At 44.6% G+C, this 20,970-nt stretch overlaps 1 protein-coding gene across 5 annotated transcripts in view; it reads left to right on the plus strand.

The window, feature by feature from the left end:
• DEAF1 (DEAF1 transcription factor) overlaps positions 1-20,970 on the plus strand; it is a 44,378-nt gene that overhangs the window by 19,964 nt on the left and 3,444 nt on the right. Inside the window, exons 10-12 of one of the 5 annotated variants that reach the window (XR_012903683.2) lie at positions 4,588-4,838; positions 16,938-17,003; positions 19,982-20,173. Coding sequence is in view for 3 of the 5 variants with exons in the window: in XM_075928246.2 (XP_075784361.1) it covers positions 4,588-4,838; positions 16,938-17,003; positions 19,982-20,071 (407 nt within the window). In the remaining 2 variants the exon portion in view is untranslated. The remainder of the gene's footprint in view (positions 1-4,587; positions 4,839-16,937; positions 17,004-19,981; positions 20,174-20,970) is intronic. The other 4 variants (XM_075928246.2, XR_012903684.2, XM_075928248.2 and 1 more) reach the window with 4 other exon arrangements.

A 20,970-nucleotide genomic window follows, 5' to 3' on the forward strand; every position in this document is an offset into this window, starting at 1 on the left:
CAAGTATAAGGGCTGGGTATAGCAAGTGATGGAGAGGAGGGGAACAGAGCGGATGAGGCCTCACAGAAAGGAGATGGGGGGGGGGTCTTGGGTCATGAATTGGTGGGTCCCTCTCTCCTCCCCCACCCCCACCCCTTTTTTTTGCTTGACAAACCTAGGGGTTCCTTGAAAATTTGAAAAGCTGAAAAGCGTTCCTCAGCCAAATAAAATTGGGAAACACTGTAATATACTATATCTATCCAGACATTGATTATTTTGAATCCTAAAGTAGCGTGTGACATTTTACAGCTACACTTTGCACCACTAGGTGGAGCAATGTGATAAATTTCTGGTCTGGCAAAAATGTTTGCTGGTCTTTCAGGGCTTGAGTCTATTCATTAAATATTGATCTCTTCACAAAGGAAGTGAATGAAGTTTGTAAACAATGACTGGTATTTACTGATTCTTGAGCTAACAATGAGAGAGCACAAATACTTCCTATTAGATAGTGTTATCAAATGTCAAGCAGTAGTCCTTATTGAGTAGAAAATCCAGCATTGGAAGAGTTTGTTGGCAAACAATCTCTTATGAAAGAAGGCAGGTCTCCTGTCTGCCACTAATTACAAATAGCACTGTGATTTGTAGTATGCAAACATCTGTTTAATTTACTGTCTTAATAAGGACTTTAGGGCAGAATGTTGGTCATCTGCTTTATGTTCCTGCACTTGCAGTGCTACCTGTCAGTAGGAATGTTAACGTTTATTTTTGCAAACTTGTAACCGCTGAGAGGTTACATGTTTACACACAGGGAGGCAGGTTGGAGTTGGTGCTCGCAGGGAGCCGCCCTCCCTTCCCTGTGCTGCTGCCTCTCTGTCAGAGAGGCAGCAGCACAGGGCATAGGGAGCTTTTTCATTTTCACAGTGAAACATACCAGCAAGAGACTTTGTCAGTATATTGACAGGGAAGAATTCTTGACATAGAGTACCCGATCGTGTCACATATGTCTATAACTTACAGATCTGATCAAGAAGGTCATTTTGGTGGATTTTTAGATAAAATGATGTTAAGGATGGTTCCTCAAATTGAGTAAGATTTCACAGGGAGCTGAATGTGTTGAACACAATTTTGAATCTGTAAAATATGGCATAAGGGGCCTTTAATCCTTTGTAGGCCAGTGAATGGTTCCAGCAAGGTTCCCCGGTGAAAGTGAATTCACCCGCTCAGAGTGTTTAGGGGTGTGTCCAATTGAAGAAGAAACCAGAAATCTATGCTAAAAGTTATTGGATCATAAAAGACACACATGAGAGGTTCCTGAGTGCCCTTAGCCACTTTACCTTGCAATGTACAACATCTCTGTCTTATGTCACTGCATGGTTCATTCCAACATAGCTTCAGTGAACCAGTGAAATAATCTTCTTTTAACAGTTAATGTGAACTTATTTCAGTACTGGATGCCCCCCATCCACAGCCTGACTAATAATAGGAGCAGCTGTTTGCCTTGTAAATCTGGAATTAATTCAGTTTTCATCTTATCACTGCAGTTCGTAGATACTCTTCCTCTGACACCCACAAGGTTAGCTAATGCATTCTGAAAGTTGGTAAGATTTTGCTAAATTCCTTCGTAGGCCTTTTTAGCAATATGGTAAATATGAAAAACTCATGGCACGAAGCAAAGAAAAATTGATGTGTGTGTTCTTTGTAATTAGTGATGTAAAATCCTGTTTAATTGGTTATGTTGTTTAACCGATTAACCAATTAAAGGGAGGGTGGGAGAGAGACACCGCTGGGCTTAAGCAGTGCTCCTCCCCTGCTGCGGACCAGGCCCACTATGGACAAAGGATGTATCAGCTGGGATGCTGGAGCAAGCCTTGCCTGCAGGGTGCCTGGACCTGCTGCAGGCAGAGGCTGCTCAAGCCCAGCCAGAGCAGCCCCTGTCTGCAGCACCCTCCCTCACTCTCCACTTCCCCACCCCGTGGGGCTGGAGCAGCCTCCTGCTCTCTGCAAGTGGCAAGCTGCTCCAACTCCCAGCAGTTAACCAGTTAAACATTCACATCCCTATTTCTAATGCACCCTTGCTGTAGCATGTGTGTCTGACGTAGCTATATTTAGACTCCCAGAGAGATTTAGAATATCAGTTTTGGGAGGATGCAGTCAGAGTCTGTTAAATGTTCATCATTCTGAATTAATATAATATTTTGATTAAAGATTCTGTTCTACAGTGGATGCTAGTGCAGCCAGCCTCCCTTGTGATACATGAGTCTGTTTGGCATGAACCTTTAACACTGGCAAAGACAATGCATAAGAATTTGGTCCCTGCTCCATTTTGTGTTGGTTCCAATGATGAGATACATATTCTTACATATTCCTACAGTAAGAATATGTAAAGATGGAATATGAAGCAGTGGGGAATTGCCTGATTACCTGAACTTAGTTTCCAGATGTTCTTACATGTAGGGATATTTTTAAAGGTGTAGAAAATTTTGTGTGTGTGTGAGGGAGAGGGTGAGGGTGAGGGAGAGGGAGAGGGAGAGGGAGAGGTGTGGAAGATAGGATGTGTGGGTATATATAAAAACCTGTATAATTTAGTTAACTGTTTAAACATTAAGTTTAACTGATTAAATGTGGGGAGGGAAACATTTCAGCTCGCTGGGCTGGAGCAGCCCCCACACCATGAGCTGGGGCTGCTCCAGCCTGGTTGCTTCCGACCCCGTCCGTGCTGGGCTACGGTTCCCAGCCCACACGGGTTGGGAGTTGGCAGCCTTGTGCGGTTTGGAAGTGGGGAGCTGCTAATTCCTAGCATTCAAGGCTCATTAAAGGTGATGCTTAGTAGGTAACCAGTTAACCGGTTACCTGTTCACATTATGGCTGTGTCTACACTGGCCGCTTGAATTTCCGCAAAAGCACTGACTTCCTACTGTAAGAAATCAGTGCTTCTTGCGGAAATACTATGCTGCTCCTGTTCGGGCAAAAGTGTAGACAGCAGAGATTTGTTTTCTGCAAAAAAGCCCCAATCACGAAAATGGCGATTGGGGCTTTTTTGCAGAAAAGCGTCCGTGCCAATCTAGACACTCTTTTCCGAAAATGCTTTTAATGGAAAACTTTTCCGTTAAAAGCATTTCCGGAAAATCCTGCCAGTCTAGACGTAGCCCATGTGTGTAAATGTTTTTAATGGGAGAAGGGGTTGGCACGCCGCTGCAACGGTCAGTCTTACCTCCTTCCTAACTATTTGCTTCATGTGAGAATATGGCAAATAAAGGGTAGTCTTGGCTGTTGCATTTGCTCCTGTTTATCCATACCTTTGTGGCCTATGATTGCACTTGTCAGGTCGCAGACCCATCTGCTTATACCAAATGAAGCTATTAGCTAGAGTTTCTGGCATGCCTGTCCTTCCAGTTGTCCTGTGCTGATGAGAATATGAAGATAATCCTTTCTCCTTAAGCTGGAAGGGCTCCAGTTGAGCCACTGTAGCAGGAATAGGAACACCACTTGCTGACTCCTTCTGTGAAGCGAAGAACAAGAGTGTGTGTGTGGATCTGAGCAGATACACTCTATCCTATGTGACCCCCACTAAACTCATTTTACAAAGGGCATAGTAACAGGTCATCATTTTCAAACGTGGATTTTTGAAGTAAGTCACCTACTTCAATTTTAGGCAATTATATAGGACACCTGATTTTCAGAGGAGCTGAATCCTCCCTACTCCTACTAATGTACATTGAGCATCTCTGAAAATCAAACTTAAATATGAATGTCAGTGATGAACTTTCAGCATGCTGCAATTTTGAACATTTTGGCTACAGTACAAGCCTACCTGACTGTCTTATTGCACCTTTATCTTTCTCCATAAGGTTTCTAAAAGGTTTGCTACATTTTCCAACAATGGGAATTTCATCCCTCAAAGAGTTTTTCAGTATATGCAGGTTCTGTGGATTTTGTGGCCAGGGATTTTTCTCGGAATTGTGCTGCAGAGTTATGCTCTGGAATCCAAGTTATCATTTTAAAAAATTAAAAATGTTTCTAATTCTCATGGTTGTGAAGCAACCCTCCGAAATGTGAATTAGATGCAAATGAATGCAATTTGTCGTCTTCAGTTTTGCAGACAGACTGAAGCAATAGCCATGAGCATGAACTGCCTCCACACACCTTCATGTGAATATGTAGTTAGCAGGGAAACCCAAAGGTGACAGATGACAACCTTAACTATTTTGCTGCTGATTATTGTGCAGAAACAGCCAATTAACATGCTTCTCCTAAGGCCAAATCTGTCTTGCATGCCTACCTAATTTCCAAAAACCTCAGTTGTCCACTTGACTACCATTAGGCTTCACTAGAGTTGCACTAGCGCTAATTCCTCCCCGCTAATAAGTGATAGAGCCTTCTACCACCCTGAGTTAAGTTTTTTAAAAGCTTATGTTTATCAGCCCTCAAATTGAAAGTTCCACAAGGGATCACTTCACACAGCTCAGTCACTGGTCTTTCGAGTGGCTTGATATGCATTTAACTGGGTCTTAGTTGAATTGAACTTCTGATTGAGATATGAAAAGCAGCATCTTATGGAGTTGAAATCCTTCAATCTTGTGTGCTTTGTTTTGCTTTCTTAATATTCAGTGTTGACGTCCCTTCCTGCCCTGGCTGTGCCACCCACTACTCCCATGAAAGCCATATCCCCCTCAGTGGTGAACGGCCTAGAGATGACAGAGCAACGGAGCTGGCTGTACCTGGAGGAGATGGTCAACTCCTTACTCAACACAGCCCAGCAACTGAAGACCCTGATTGAACAGGCTAAACAAGCCAGCTCCTCTTTCCGGGAGGCTGCTGTTACTCAAGCGAAAATCCAAGCCGACGTGGAGAGGAAAGAGGTAACAATACTGGAGGAGACAAATTACTCGAGCTTGCGTTCTCTTTGTTTCTGACTACTAAGTGAGCAAAGTGGTTGGAGTGAAAGACTGACTAATGAGCATAGTCTCAGGAACCCTGAGTCCTGTTCATCACTGTGAAGGATCCTCATGACTTCTGTTGGAGTCATTCAGTTATTTGTGTCATGTGGTGAGGGAATAGGGCACTCTGGGTTTCTAAGAAACTGTGAGTGCTATGGAAATAATTTAAACTCTGGATTTTGGTGGTCACAAATCCTGAGCCCTGGCATCAAGGGACCAGGTGGTGTCTGGAAACAGGCTGCTGATTCCATGCAAGATCTACCTACCACACGACTAAGAAAGAATAAAAGTTCTGACTGCTTAAGTAAACACTCTGGTGTCTTTATGGCAAGCTAGGAACCATTTTAAAGACTCTACTCAAGCCGCTGACTTCCTCCTAGAAAGAATGGGGCGGTAATATGTTTCTGAGTGACGTTAGGGGGGAATGTAAATGGGGCAAAATGTTTATTCAGCAAATTATCTTATTTACTGCTGAAATAACAAAGTGTAGCTAGCATCTATTGCCATTCTATTGCTCACAGATACTGACTCCAGCCCCATGGCTCTCCTAGGTAAGGTTGTTGAGAGTAGGGATATAAGCGAGTAGTTGAGTATCCAATAAGCAAAAGCTTATCGGGTAGTTGACTGGAGTCTTGACTACTTGCTTCCTTTCACCCCTCCCGCCCCTGCTGCCTCTGTGGTAGCAAGGGGGCAGAACAGGAGCTGGTGATGGCAGGGAGCCAGCTTAAAAGGCTCGCAGTGAGTAGAGGCTGCTCTGGCAGCAACCCTTGTCCGTGGCCAGCTCTGGCTGCCGCAAACAGCAGCCTCTGTTCTCAGTGAACAGAGGCTGCTCCGGCAGTAGCCCCTATTCATGGCAGACAGGGCTGGCTGCTGGACTCAGCACAAGCTGGGACCGAGCAGTCTTGGCTCACACTGGTCCAGGACGCTGCTCCTCTGCATTTTAAATGTAGTAAGAGCCCAGCAGTTCTTACGACAAAATGCAGAGCTGCAGCGCAGGTGGTTCCCAGAGCTGGCACGAGCCAGGACTGCTCAATCCCAGCTTGAGCCGGCTCCCGGAGCTATCCCGCTGCGGCTCTGCAGAGCAGACCTTATCGACTAGTCATGTAGTCGATACAAATTGTATCGATGACACGATTGTTAGATAATCGCAATTTAACATCCTTTATAGAGAGAATCCAGGAAAGCTCATATCTGACAGGACTGCGATGCTAGAGCTGAGAACTAGCAGGACAGTCTTAGCAGGATTTTAGTTACTTTTAATAAGATTGACTTGTGTTTAAATTTTGAGGGACACCAAGATGGGAAGAATTAGGTCTCCACTGCATTTAACCTGGTGTTCTCTTTTACACCTGTTCATAGGGCTGTCAAGTGCTATTTTTCTGATATAGCACCCATGTTATACAGTGGGAGGGACTGAAGCACTGGAAAATCTGATCCATAGGTCTTTGAGGAGAGGGTTGTTTGCATGCACAGATGTTTTTATTGCTTTATAATCTGGTGCTTGCTTGTTTTTCCCCCTCTCCAGTTCGTGCTCTGTCTTCCTTAAGGGCTCCCAGATAAAGAAGGGTGGTTGGGGCTCCATTTTGCAGCACATTGGTGCTACTCTTACTTTATATAAAGGCATCTCTGATGGCAGTACAGACTGCTACCCTTCCACCAGGGCTGAGTTTACTCACTTTACTATGCTGCTCCTATTTTCTGCTGGCACAGGAAGTGAGGTTGCAATAGCAGTTCAGAGCACTAATTTACAAGGCAACTGTTGTGAGCCTGCGAGTGAAATTGACTTTTCCTCAGTAACATACACCCCCAGCTATACTGTCTCTGCCTTTGACAGTCTGATTCTGTAACGTGTTGCTGGCACTTGTGATGCTGAATGACACCATATTCTTCTGAGAAATTGTGTAGGTGATGTGGTCACTTGTATTGACCCTTAATAACACTTGTGAAACTCTGACTTTTGAGCCTGCACAGATCCCTTTACCCAACCAGAATAAATACTAATCTGCTATTGGACCTGCAGAACTTCCCCAGCTAATAATAATTGGGATCAGTTCTTCCAGGTCTCTCTCTTCTTTTTATAGAAAAGGTCTTCTGGAAAAAATCAAACAAGGTGGAGTAGGTAACATCTTTTACTGGACCCAACTTTTTTTTATTGAAATAGACAAGCTTTTGATCTAACACAGATCTCTTCAGGTCTGGGGAAGGCACTCGGGGGGTTGTAGCTAAATACAAATATAAGGAGTCAACAAAGCAAGACATCATCTAAGATGAAGCGTGTGCCATTAACATGTCTGCAATCAGAGAAGAAAGGAGAGTTAGTGGGTAACAGATTGTTGTAATGAGCCGTAAATCCACTCTCTTTATCGTGTCCATGATTTTTATTAAGCAGTGGAACCAACTGCACCAACTTCTGGGAAAAAATGAAAACCCTGCAAAAAAGTATAATAAAATTATGTGGGTTTACTGGTAAATATTTTTAAGGAAAACAAAGCTGGATTATTTTTTCATATAGCTATTTTTTTATTTATATTTAATTTAGTGAATTTCACTATAGGTAATGCCTCAGGGAGCATGAGCAGGGACCATAACACAAGCATTTATTTTAATTAGTCTCAAACAGTTGGGCTTTCCACTTCTAATTGTGTTGGTCAAACACTGGATGTGCATTTGCTACTTTCAAAGAATCCCAGGGGATTAATGTAGACAAATCAGCAGAGGCTTTCATCAGTTTTCATTAACAGAAATGCTGAATGCAGTTGCTGTCTCACCTCTGTTCAATGAAAGCTTTTCTCATGAGATAAGAAATACAGCGCAAGCACAAATTAGGGATGAGACCAGGACAGAGCTGTGGAGTCAGATCTTCCTGGAATGTGGATTTAGTGCATTCAGGATTAAAGAAAAAACCTGATAGATTGGAAGTCAGCCTGCTTGTACTAATAGGTTGTTCAGTAACAAGCGTTGCTGCTGCAGCTGTTTATACAAGCCTCACTCCCTGTACATCTGCAGAACTGTCGTGCTGTTCCGTGACATAACTTCTCATATTGGCGTTTCACACCTTCTGTGTAATGCATAACTTAGTTGAAGTGGATATTCACTGGCAGAAGAAGAATGCAAACTGGAAAGCTTGCCCACGTTTTTCACCTTTGATTTAGTTTTTCTGGATATTGATAAATAACGAAGCATTGTTGAGAGCTGCTAATCAGGTATAATGCATAGCTACCACTATTCAAGACTGTGATGCTAATCCTTAAATATTGCAAATGAACCTTGCTGTTTCCGAATGACAGCAATTGGTGTTGCTGAAATGAAGCCTATGCCTTCCACAGTAAAGAATAGGAGCAGCAGGGAGTAGGGTTACCAGACAGTCATAAAAAAAATACCGGACACGCTTCATGGGGGGAGGGGAGGTGGGACCGGCCGGGAGGGGAGCGGTGCTGGCCGGGAGGGGGGGGGCGGAAAACAGAGCTCAGGAGGGGGGCAGCGGGGCTGGCTGGGGGTGACGGGGGGGCGACGGGAAGCAGGGCTGGTCAGTGGCGGGGAAGGATTGGGAGGAACAGGGTTGGCCGTGGAATATTGGGGGAGAAGGGGGCGGGGGGGGGGGGGCGGAGCTGGCCTGGGGGGCTCAGGAGGAGGAGGAGGGAAGAACTGCCCGCCGGAAGCAGGGCTGGCGGGGGGTGCAGCGGGGCTGGCCAGGAAAGATCCAGAGCAGGAACTGGCCAGCAAGAGGCAGAGGTGGGGGCGGGGGCGGGGGAGGGACTGGCCGGGGCAGACCGGGAGGAGAAGTCGGGGAAAATCAACCAACTGGCCAGCTAGGAGGGGGCGGGGAAGCGAATCAGCCAACGGGGAGCAGGACTTACCCGGGCTGTGCGAGTCAGTCTGGCTGCGGCTCCACCGTGCGCTTGACCAGAGCACAGGAGCACGGACCGGGCTGACCCTCCTCCTCACACACAACCAAGGATCCCAGCGCCGATCGCGCCCCGCCTCCCAGCCACTCCCCCCTCTCCCAGCAGGCTTCCGTCTGGCTCCCAGCTGGAAAACCAGGAAATACCGGACATTGCACATGTCCAGTATTTTCTGGATTTTTTTACTAGACAGAGGCCCCAAAAACCGGACTGTCCAGTTGAATACCAGACACCTGGCAACCCTAGCAGGGAGCTGGTGCTGGAATGGAACACTGGCACCAGCTTGTGAGGGGAAGCTGAGCTCTGAGCCTTGTAGGCCAAATTTGGCCCATGGGCTGCAGGTTCCCCACCCCTGACCTAGACCTTTGTGCTGATATTCTGTACTGATTTTACTCTCCGATGATGGTTCATTTGAGTCACTGGGCTGTAAGTTTTTAAATCTTTTTTAGGGGGTGGTGGTTGCAGAGAGAGAATTTTTGGAAAGGGGGACTTGCTAAATGTAGCAAATAAAATATATGCAAAACTAGAATATTTACCTGGCATTGCTGGGTCCTTAATTCAATTTTTTATTTTAAAATGTGCAGGCTTCTTTTAAATCATTGCACTGGAGGAGTGGGGCTGGGATTGAGGGGTTCAGTATACAGGCTGCCCTGGGGAGAGAAGACAACCCCAGCCCGCTCTCACTGCAGCAGCTTGGGGCCAGGTGAGAAGCGCCTCTCCATGGCCGCTGCAGCTCCAGTGGGCACAACTGGGGAGGGGTGCCTGCCCCTCGGCTGGGGCAAGTCCAGGTTAAGCTGGGTCGGAGCCATGGACAGACCATCTGTCCCCTGGCGGCAGCAGCTCTGGGCCAGCTTTGGGTTGGATTCCACGGCTGGAGGAAAGGCATGAGGTGCCACCTCTGCTCCTCTGGCCCCAGCATGGAGCAGATGCGGCTGGAGGTGGGGGGAAGGCACCCTCTGCTCCAGCCCCAGCATAGAGTTGCCACAGCTGGAGGGCAGGCGCAGCCATCTGTGGCAGCTTTGTGCTGGTGCTAGCAGGCAGAGGTAGCACTCTGTGGGCCCACCCGGAGCCCCTGCCCTCCTGGAGCCCTCTTTCAACATTGGCTCAGTTATTTCCATTTTTGAGGACGGTACCTAGGTGATCCTGTCTCTTTCCTGTTTGTTTTCCTGAGAGGCACATGTCTCCCAAATCCTGTATTCAAATGTTTGTTTGCCTCTGACCAGGGATACCATCTCAGATCTCATACTCATAGCAGAAGTATGTTCCAGTTCGGGTGTTTGTAAAGCCCTCAACTGTTACAGTGGAAATGTAGGATCACAAACAGCAAACTTGTAAGCTGAACATCTCAAATATTTTCTTTCAAGTCCACATATATATTCAGAGACTGTTTTTTTACTTCTTTTTTTAATTGATATAAATTGGCTTAAGGATCATAGGTTTGGTGTGCAAAGTACAGGACTGGAAATCTATTTCAGGTTCTGTTTCCAACTCTGCCACAAATTTCTCTTGTGACCTTGAGTAAGTCACTTAATCACTCTGTGCCTTAGTTTTCTCATTGATAAAATAAAATATCAATAGTACTTACTTCATGGAGGTTTGGTGACATCTCCACAAGTGTTTGAAAAGTTTGGAGAGAATGGAAGGCACTATGGAAGTACAAAATATCCAGGCCACTTCCACCCATTTTTGAATCACACCCCATCTTTCACTGCTAGTTTTTAAGCTTGATGCATCTCTCCTTTACAGTAGTAAGAAGGATACCTCCACCTACTGTTGCTAATGTGTTTCTTCAGAGCATACTACCAGTCAGATTACTACAGTACTTCATCAAAATGCATGTCAAATGGTACAATAAAACCACCCCTTACCTTTGACACTGCAGCCCTCACACCAGATCATAACTCCTCATGCTCAAATTTGGCTCCGCTGTGCCTTCATCAGTAAGGAAGGGTCTCTGCCCATTGTACCTCGGGGCTCCAGTCCCTCTTCTTGCATCCCTGCTGAGTTTAGGTTCTCAAAAGAGGAGGATAATGGCTCTTTGGCCCCCTTATCACTGGCACCCATGGCCACGCCCCCTGGAAAATCTAACTTCTGCCTCCCTGAGTTCAGAATCTATGTATTGATTGTACATGTTTTTTAAATTATCCTCATAGCAGTTTTTTAAATCTGTAAATAAGATATCCACCATGTACTGTAATGATCCCCTTGGAGCAGTTACTGTTAAGAGTGGAAGTGCCTCAGGGAATGCACATGGGAATGTCTGAGTCGTACTGCATCAGTGCTGCAAATGGCCAGGATATGTTGTCAGTCTGTTAGAACCGTTAAAGATATTCTGTAATGTGGGGTTAGTGGTCTAGAGCATTGATACAAATGTGCAGTGTTTATCATGTCTGAATTTCAAAATGTAAATAACTCCAGCTTTTTAAAACTATAATGAAACCAATGTAAAAAGCCACTTTTTATGCATCATCTCAAAAATTTTCTGAATTCAGGGTACATCTACACTGCAAAGCTATTTCAGGATACTGGAGTATCCCAAAATAGCTATCCTGCATTTTCACAGCAAGCCTGTTATTTCAGGCTCACTATTCTGACGTCCCTGTAAACCTCATTCTAAAGGAGTAAAGAACATTACGGAATAGCATTTATTTTGAAATTTGGCACTGTGTAGACAGCACCAAATGACAAATAAGCTCTTTTGAAATAGCATCAAAATAAGATACGCAATGTGTGTAGTTCAAATTGCATATCTTATTACAAGCTGTGGTGCTGTAATAAGAGACCTCTGCTCTCTCTGCATTCAGAAACCTCCTAGAACTAGTCCCAGATATGAGGGATCTGATGAAATACATTGGATCTCAGTGCCCCATAAGACACACCCGGTATATGTGAACATTTGGTGTGCATGAAGCTGATACTTCAGTTCTGTATATGGCTGTATGTTGTCATATGGAAACATTAGACATCATTACAAGCTGTCAGCTAAGTGTGAGTGACAGACAGATCTGTTTTGGCTAAAAGTTCTCTCTCACTGCAATATTTGATTTTCTTTCATGTGTATTTGTGTTTTAAACAATAAAATATTTGTTGGTGTTCAGGAATATGATTTGATATTCCTGTTTCTAGGCAAGTAAAATTCTCTGCCATCCTTATTGAAAGATTTTTAAAAGACCACATTTCATTGGTCAGTGAATTCTGATTTCACTGCATTTTTTTTTGTTTAGGTGATAGTGGGAGATATTTGGCATTTAAAGGTTGAGGATGCTTAGCATTTCACAGGAAGTATCAAATATCTTTCAGGATGGGTGTGTCTAGACTACATGCCTCCTTCGATGGAGGCATGTAGATTAGACAGGCAAAGGGAATGAAGCTGCGATTTAAATAATCGCGGCTTCGTTTAAATTTACATGGCTGCCGCGCTGAGCCGACAAACAGCTGATCAGCTGTTTGTCAGCTCAGCGCGCTAGTCTGGACGCTCCCGCGCTGACCTGAAAGCCTTTTATCGACATCCCCCTTATGCCTCGTAGGATGAGGTTTACGGGGAATGTCGATAAAAGGCTTTCATTTCGACAGGGGAGCGTCCAGACTAGCGCGCTGAGCCGACAAACAGCTGATCAGCTGTTTGTCGGCTCAGCGCGGCAGCCACGTATATTTAAATGAAGCCGCGATTATTTAAATCGCGGCTTCATTTCCCTTTGCCAAATAAACAAATCTACATGGCTCCGTCGATGGAGCCATGTAGTTTAGACGTACCCGATGAGTCGAAAAGAAATGGATGAAAAGCACAACTTAGACAAAGCCCTACATTCCTGCAAATTCTAATATTTTTAGAGTTTGTTAAGCCATCATTTAGTTAAAGCAGGTTTTAGAGAACTTGTAAACCCACCAAAAATCCTTTCCCATATTCTGTGCAGAGTGAATACTGTTTAAGCCAATAAAAAAAGCCCAAGTCTCTGAGCTAAAGATGTATATATAAAATATCATTCCTCTGTGAATTAATGTAGAAAAAGAATAGAAAAAGTCCCATCCCTTCAATAATACCCTGCGAGAGGGAACGCTACTTCTAAGGACAAGGCTGAAGATTAGATCATTTAACAGCTGGATTGTCTGAATTGTTTTCCCAGAAAGATTGAAACAGTGCAGGGCAGGAGGGCATGAAATTAAATTAAAAAGGTGCAGGCATTTAAGGGATCTAGCAGTACACAGAGTAGTTCGCATATGGATTATGCTGCATAGGACAGCAGTAGGCCCAGTTCAGATCAGTGGTTCTCCAGATTTTTCTGGAAACCTTATTGTAAGAGAGAATCTCTCTCTTGTGGTTCAGTTCCCCACCCAGATGCCCTCTGCTTGGGTGTCAAGTAAGTATCTGCTGATGATTGTGGCCCATAATTAGTGGACTCCTGAGTCAAGTAAATAAGATGAAGTTGGAAAGATCTTCACCTGCCTATTCCAGGAAGGAGTGGGGCTGGAGGAGTACTGGGTGTATGAGAGCTGTGCTTCCTGATAGCTATCTCTTCACTGGAAACTGGGTGTGGAAGAAGTCTCAGTTGTGGAGCTCATAGTCTGTGGCAGCCCCCTGGAACTAGAATTCATTGGCTGTCAGCATTGTGCATCCATGTGGGTGACTATGTAGACCCAGTGGTTTTCAACTTCTTTTTTTTTTCCACAGACCACTTGAAAATTGCTGAGGGTCTTGGTGGCCCGCTTGATGATTTTTCTAAATGTTTATACTGTTAGCTAAACATTGTAAAGCGCTTTGGATAAAGGCATTATATAAAAAACTTAATTATATTTGCTTAATTTTATTGCTTAAAAGCACACAACTCATATTTTAATATCTGTAGTCTCTCCTGTGATGGCAGGACTGAGCTGGACTGGGTGGAGGTGAGAGGGAGTGTCTCTTCCCAGCAGTTGCATCCCTAGAACAGGAGACCGTAGACTCTTTCTTCAGCCTCCACGGCCCTTTACATCCCAAATTCTCCCCACCCAATCTTCTCATCCCATTGCCTCCTCCACCTATCTCCTATTTCCCCCACTGCCTCCTCCCACCTACCCTCTATTTTCCCCCAAGGCCACCACCTCACCTTACATGTGCATCTTCTCCAGGGTCCAGGCACCTTATCAGTGGTTGTCACACCTGGGGGGCTCCACTAAGTAGCTGGCTGCCCTTCATTCTCTTGTGTGTGGCTGCCCAGGTGTGCATCTTAGAGGGTACTATCCACGGACTACAGTTTGAGAACCTCTGGTGTAGATCATTGCTGAGGGGCTTGTTGTGGTTGGTTGGGATTGTGTATGCGTGTATTGGAGGGAATATGTAACAATTTAATGTGCAGCACTTCATTGCTGTCATATAGACTAGAGTATTGACTGAAAAAAAAAAGAAGAAAACCAACCACCGCCTAACTCTAGAAGCAATGTGTCATATTACCACATTTCACACCAGCTAGTTGGCATTATTGTAGGTAGTTTGCCTTTCACTCGATACTAGAAGGCCTGTTTTAACCTTCCTGGAAGATCATGCAGTTTCTTCCCAGTGTGATTCTTTGCCTTTCGTGCACAAATAAGTATCTGGTAAGGTAGCAAAAGAACAATTGTTAATTAGAATATAGAGTTCAGATTCTTAGCTAGTGTAAATTGTCAGTTCCAGCGGCTTGAGGTCACCCTTTACCAAGGAGAAGTTATTCTGCTTAAAACTAACTTCCAAGTAGAAAAACCCCCTCGAAGTAGCGAAGTTTGTTACTGTTCCACTGAGGTTGTGTTTAGCTTGGGCAAAATGTTGGCATCAAATTCTAGACAGGAAATTGTACATATTAAATTCTGTTGCATATATGAGTCTTTTCTCTTGGGTGTAAGCAGTGTTGGAAGTGTTGAAGATTCTATGCATGGTACTTCGCATGCTACATAGCTAGATCTAGTCTCTTCATTTAATAAAGCCAGAGCAAAACCAAGCTGCTTGCTATAAAGGGTGAGATATTTCTGTCTGTTATTCTCCACCTTCCAAGATTTTCTTAATTTGATTCCACGTCATAGTCACTTAAAGATTTCTAAGGCTGTGGTTTCACAGGAACAAATGCCTTGATGCCAGGTCATAAAGATTATCTGAAATTAAGTCCTTAATCTTTTTAAGCATTGAAACCTACTCTCAGATCAACCTACTTTTCTTCCTGGTGGGATATCATTCCTTCCCCCCATTTCCCCTGAGGTTTAACTCTGGGTCAGCACTGAATCGAATTTGGATTCACTCCTGTGTTAGTTAATTATAATTTCTTTTCAGAGTCTACTGCTCTGCCCAGGGGATGGGGGGAAGGGTAAGAACATCTGTTGTATTCAGAAACTGATGGGGGAGAAAAACCTGAAAGTCCTCTGAGACATACCAAATGCAAACTGCTTTGGGACAGGTTACTTATTTGTAGGCCAGCAAATGAGAGACAGCAGAGCAGGTAGATGGTAGTGACACTGCATCTCAGAGAAACCAAGTTACAGATCTGGCCTAACTTTTTAAAAAATCCGGGTTTGCCAAGGTATCCTGACAAATGTGTCTGTCTGCTTAGTGTGAAGATTATAATAAATCCAAAGGATTTTTGATGCATGTTCTTTGACTTGATGAGATTGTTCTACTAGAGTAGCTGGACTGCAGTGGATCCTTTACCCCTACTTTTGTGTTTGCATTTTGGGGGACAGGATAGCACAGCCAGTGTCGTTTCAAAAAGATTTGAGACATTTATTATATCTGTTTGGGTTTTTCCCCCTGTTCTCATTTAGTGGATATTTCATTCCTCCAAAGTCCGTCTGCTCTCGCTAGGTACGGCTACGCTCCAATAAAATGCCTGTGACACAGCCACTGGCCCAGGGCAGTTGACTCAGGTTTGTGTGGCTCAGCTATGAGGCTAAAATTGCAATGTGTACATTCAGGCTGAGGCTGGAGCCCAGTCTCAGACTCTCCTGCCACATGTGGTATCAGAGCCCAGGCTCCGGCCCAAGGCCAAACGTCAACACTGAAGTTTTTAGCCCTGTAGCCCCAGCCCAGTGAGTCCAACCCAGCTGCCGCTAGGGGTGTGAAAGGTTAACCAGTAGTGGGGTCTGGAGTAGCCCCCAGCAGGGGGCCTGCCTCGGATAGGGGCTGTGAGCGAGGAGCCAAGGCACCCCCAGTCCGTGGGCTAGGGGCTGCTCCACCCGGACTAGGGGCTGCTCCACCCGGGCTAGGGGATGCTCCACCCAGGCTGGAGCAGTCCCCAGCGCAGATCCCGCGTTAGTCAGTTAACTGGTTATATGTTAGGATAACCTAACGTTTAAGCAGTTAACTGATTAACCAGGATTTTACAGCCCTAGATGCTGCAGGGCTCTGAGACTCTGCTGCAGATAAATGTGGGTTCTTAATGGTGTAACGGAAATTTGACTCAAGCTAGTGGTCATGAAATACCTTTAACTTTATACCTTTGCTACCTGCACTGCTTCTGGTAAGTGTCATGTCATGCATCAGTAAGCCCTGGTCTACACTTACAATTTAGATTGGTCTAGAGGCATGTGTTTAGGAGAGTTCACACCCCTGAGGGCTGTAGTTAAGCCAGAGTAACCTCCAGTGTAGAGACATATTTAGGTTGACAGAAGAATCCTTTCGTCAGCCTAGCTGCTGCTGCTCCGGGGTGGGGGGGAAGGTCAGTTATCTACCACGAAGGAAAAACCCTCCCATCATTGCGGGAAGCATCTACACTGTGTCGTGCACCCCCTCAGACATCCAGTTAATGGATTAGCTCTTGTTCTGGTGCAGGGAAGAAGTGGGATTGCTTTAACATTGCCTTTAATTGATAGTTACATAAGCAGTGAACCTCCATGTCAGATTAAAGCAGAGTGTCTTCATGCAGGCTCTTTTGTTTACCTTGAGCGGACCCCTTGATGTTACCTTCTTTTAAGGAATGGTAATGGCCCATTCACATGCCCACAATCTCCCCCTGTCCTCCAGCTCCCCAGTTCAGTAGTGGCACAGAATGAGCTCTATTATTTCTATTACCACAGTGCGGAGGCACAATATTCATTCAATGTAAGTAGCTCCCCGTGCTGCCTCACCTCACAGCCATGCTACGCATGCCCAGTGATGGTTCCAATGTCTCTTTCGTTGCAGCAATATCAAAGCCAGTTATTTCAGCAAACGGAAGATGTTGATGGTAAAACAGAAATCATCATCAAGGTAAGATCAAGGCTGCTGTTGCAGCCTTTAAATCCCACCTGGAAATGTCACATGCTTTAAGAGTGCTCTTCAGGTTTGTACCTGCTTTTTTTGTCCTTTCTCAGCTCAAGAGACAGGGCTTGTTCTCACAAACACTGTGTGGTTTGTGGTGCAACATAGCACACTAGGCAACTTGCAGTGTGCACTAGCTGGATCAGCATCAGTGTGTGCATCAGCATGTGGATCGGATTTATTTAATCTCTCTCTGAAGTATCTGGTTTTGTCCTCTAGCAGGCGTAAGGATATCAGGCTAGATGAAAGCATGATATGACCTGGCAAATCCTGTGTCCCATTAAAATGGCTTTCCATGCTCACAAGTCTCATTTCACCTCTGGCCGGACAGGCTAACCCGAGTCCCTTCTGAGCTGTATTAGCATAGCAGGTACTGCTGGTGAAGAATAGTGAGCTGCCCCCTCGCTTTGTGATTTGACCATCACCTTTACATCTCTCAGCGCTCCTGGCAGCTTTGAGCTGGGGTTCAGACTGGATCTCTTCATTAAGAGCATTGTCTCTAGATAACTCGACAGGCCTCTCATAATATTTGTGCTGTCTGTGTATTAAAGTGTATTTTTCAGTATCTCGTAGTACTGGGTAAAGTACCAACTGAGTTCGCTAAGCATCAGTGGAGATGAGTTCCCATGAGTGGGAGCTTTAACTCTCTCCTTGTTTTTGTGCATTTATACCTGAACATTAAACACTGAATAGAGTTTTGTTGCACTGGCTTTATTTCTAGGTATGCAGATAAGGTGCAAACCGACAGTGTGAATGAGCTGAGTGTTAATAGGAGCTTGGATGTAAAATCAGTTGTGCCTGAAAGAGAGAGGGAGCAGCTGAACTAAATATTGCTTGTTGCCACAGTGTGACAATACATTCACAGCCAAGAACTATATTTCCTGTAGTGACATTACACCACTGCACCGACTTGCTAATGACATGTCAGTAATTTGATGAATTGGAAACTGAATGAGCTATATGAAATGTACCCTGGCTGCCCTGATTAAATGATCTTTCCAACTAAATATACAGCTCTTTTCATTTTTAATTGGATTTTTATTGAGATAGGGATAAAGTAACGGACACCAAAATATTTATGAACCTAGTATTGCAGTTAGAGAATCCATTTGTCCTTTCTGAGAAAAGAGAGGGTGTAGTTACCCCCAGATTCTGCCTCTGTGCTTCCAAAATAGTCCTCCCCCGCCCCCATCTCTCTTTCCTGTTAAGAAATTGCTATTTTTGGTCATATAAGCAATTATGTTTTTTTCAGTCACTAAAGTCTCATTTTGTTTTCATGTGTCTAGATGTTGCTTTGCATTTAGTACACAATGTTCTATGTCTGTAGGACCCCTCCTCCTCTTGTGAAAATCAGGGAAAATTAAATATGGAGTGTGAGCCAGCTATTTGAACATCCATGCACACCTTTCTGTTGCAGTCAGAACCAGTAAACAGTTGGTGTAAAGGAACAAAGCACATTGGTCAAACGAAAGTTTTTGTATGTATCTTGTATGAAAATTGATGAGGCCAGCCGGAGTGCAGAGTATATATGTGTGCGAAGGCTCCAGTAGAGCAATGCATTCTTAAACCTTATCTGAAGCCAATTTAGATGAAGTTCCCTTTTCCAAGCCCTTTTGAGTACCTGGTCCATTTTTCAAAAACGAGGAATCCAATGGCACCTTAAAGACTAGCCCATTTATTTGGGCATCAACTTTTGTAGATAAAACCACTTCATCAGATGCATTGGAGTGAAAATTACAGAGGCAGGGTGGTATATATTAGTATATCAAAAGAAGGGAGTAACTTATCAAGTGTAGGATTGCTGTTAAATATGCCAATGGAGTCACGGTGGATGTGGCTCCCTTTCAGCAGCTGATGGGGAGGTGAGAATGCCAACACAGAGAAAATTACCTTTGTAGTGAGAGAACCATTCGAAATCCTAAATTCAGTCCTAATTTGATCTGTTCTTGTAGTCCATTCTTGTTAAACCCTAGGTTTACCTGAAAGAGGCAGAAGAATTCAACTTCTTGTTTGTGGATTGGAGGCTTGTGAGAGGAATCTACTGCAGTGAAGAGTTCTGTATACTATTTTCTAAGGATGTTAAATTGCATTTAATCAGCTAATCGAGTAGTCGATGGAATTTCTATCGACTACTCAATTAGTTGAGAAGGGGAGAAACTGTAGAGCCACAGTAAGGTTAGCTCCTTGCCCTAGAAGCTAACCCTGCTTGCAGCTCTGCCTTTTAAATGTAGTAAGAGCCACCTGGCTCTTACTACATTTAAAAGACAGAGGTGCAGCGGAGGACCAGATGTGAGCTGGGACAGCTGAGTCCTGGCTTGTGCCCTGTGTCCCACTGTACCTCTGTCTCCTCTGCTCCCCCATGGAGACGGTGCTGGGGGGAACCAGCTTTTAAGCCAGCTCCCCCCAGCACTGGCTCCTGCTTCTCCTGATTCCTCCCTCCCATGCCCCCCCTTCCCTCTCTGGTCAGAGAAGCGACTCTTTGAGTAGTGACTCGTCTATCTAATGAGCCTAAGCTTATCGGGTAGTCACCTACTTGACTAGTCGCTTACATCCCTACTATTTACCTCCATTGGTCGACTGTGTCTTCATATACATCAAATCAGCATAAGTAAAACATCTGTCTGATATCTTGCTAGGTTTCCCCAATGTCCCAAGTTCTGCTTCATAGCTTTGAGTCGCTGTTTGCTCTTTAGAAAGGCAGAAGGATGGCATGCTGGGAAATTGATGTGCTGGCTCAGAATTATTTTGCTTTTTGAAGTGACTTAAAATAAAACAGGAGGGAGAATGTATTTCCAGAACTGTTCCCTGAGCTGTTACAAAGCCATTGTGCTGCTTTTCCTGTGCATTGCCATGAGCTTCAACCAAATTGCTATTTGAATGGAAAGCACCTAGCTTTTTGTCATCCACTTTGTCCTTCATTTTTGCAGCAGTCCTGTGTAAACTGTGGTCGGGAAGCAATGAATGAGTGCACTGGATGCCATAAAGTCAATTACTGCTCAACTTTCTGCCAGCGGAAGGTAATGGATTCTTTATAAGACACAGATGCCACTGTCTAAAGGCAATCAGCATATCTGGCGAAACAGGTGCATGGATATACTGAATACCCCCAGATAAGCAAGGTAAAGAGGTCTGGCCAGCATATTAGTATGAGTGAGTTATTTTCTAATCTGAGTCTACAGATTGCAGACCTGATAAATCCCTGGCTGCTGCTCACAGTGTCACTCAGCATTACGCCATGACTGAGAACATAACAGGCTGCCTATAAGAGTGTGGTCTTTCTTCTTCTTAGACTTTTTCCAGCATTTTTAGGTCATTTGTGTTTTTTCTGCTTATCATCCCCAAGGGCCTGTTGCATCTTGTGAGTTTGTCAGTCACATTTTTTTTAAAAGCAAACATGCAACTGGGACGTTTGTCCCCCTGTAGGCAGTCTGCCTGCATGTTCTGGGGCTGAGCTGTGGTGATTTTGAAGTCACCAGCAGAGAGCAGGCCAGGGCAGTCTACCAAGCGGCCCTGCCAGTCAGAGAGAAGCCACAGAAGAAAGGGGGAAAACGAGACCATTTTCAGTGAACAATACAGATCTGTTTATGTGCATCACTTGTCTGTATCACAGAAACTGAACATTGCTTTGAAAAGAGATTAAGCGTAGTTAAGTGTGACATCCCTCCTCAGGCAGTCCCTAAAGAACAAGGAAATAAGTTAATTGTCCCCTAATGCGCACACAACACATTTCCCTTGACTCCACGTTGTCATTAGGAACCTCCTTCAAAAACCAGTTGATAAAGGAAAAATACCCACACAGCATGTTAGTCTTCCCTATGGAGTAACACACAAGTTTCATTGCACCATTGTGTGTGCCCCAAGTGAACATGGCAGGCATGACCTGTGCCCATGTGTCAATAACACAGTCATTGATGTT

The sequence above is a fragment of the Pelodiscus sinensis genome, chromosome 5 (assembly GCF_052426305.1).
Source record: "Pelodiscus sinensis isolate ZL-2025 chromosome 5, ASM5242630v1, whole genome shotgun sequence".
Taxonomy (NCBI): Eukaryota; Metazoa; Chordata; order Testudines; family Trionychidae; genus Pelodiscus; species Pelodiscus sinensis.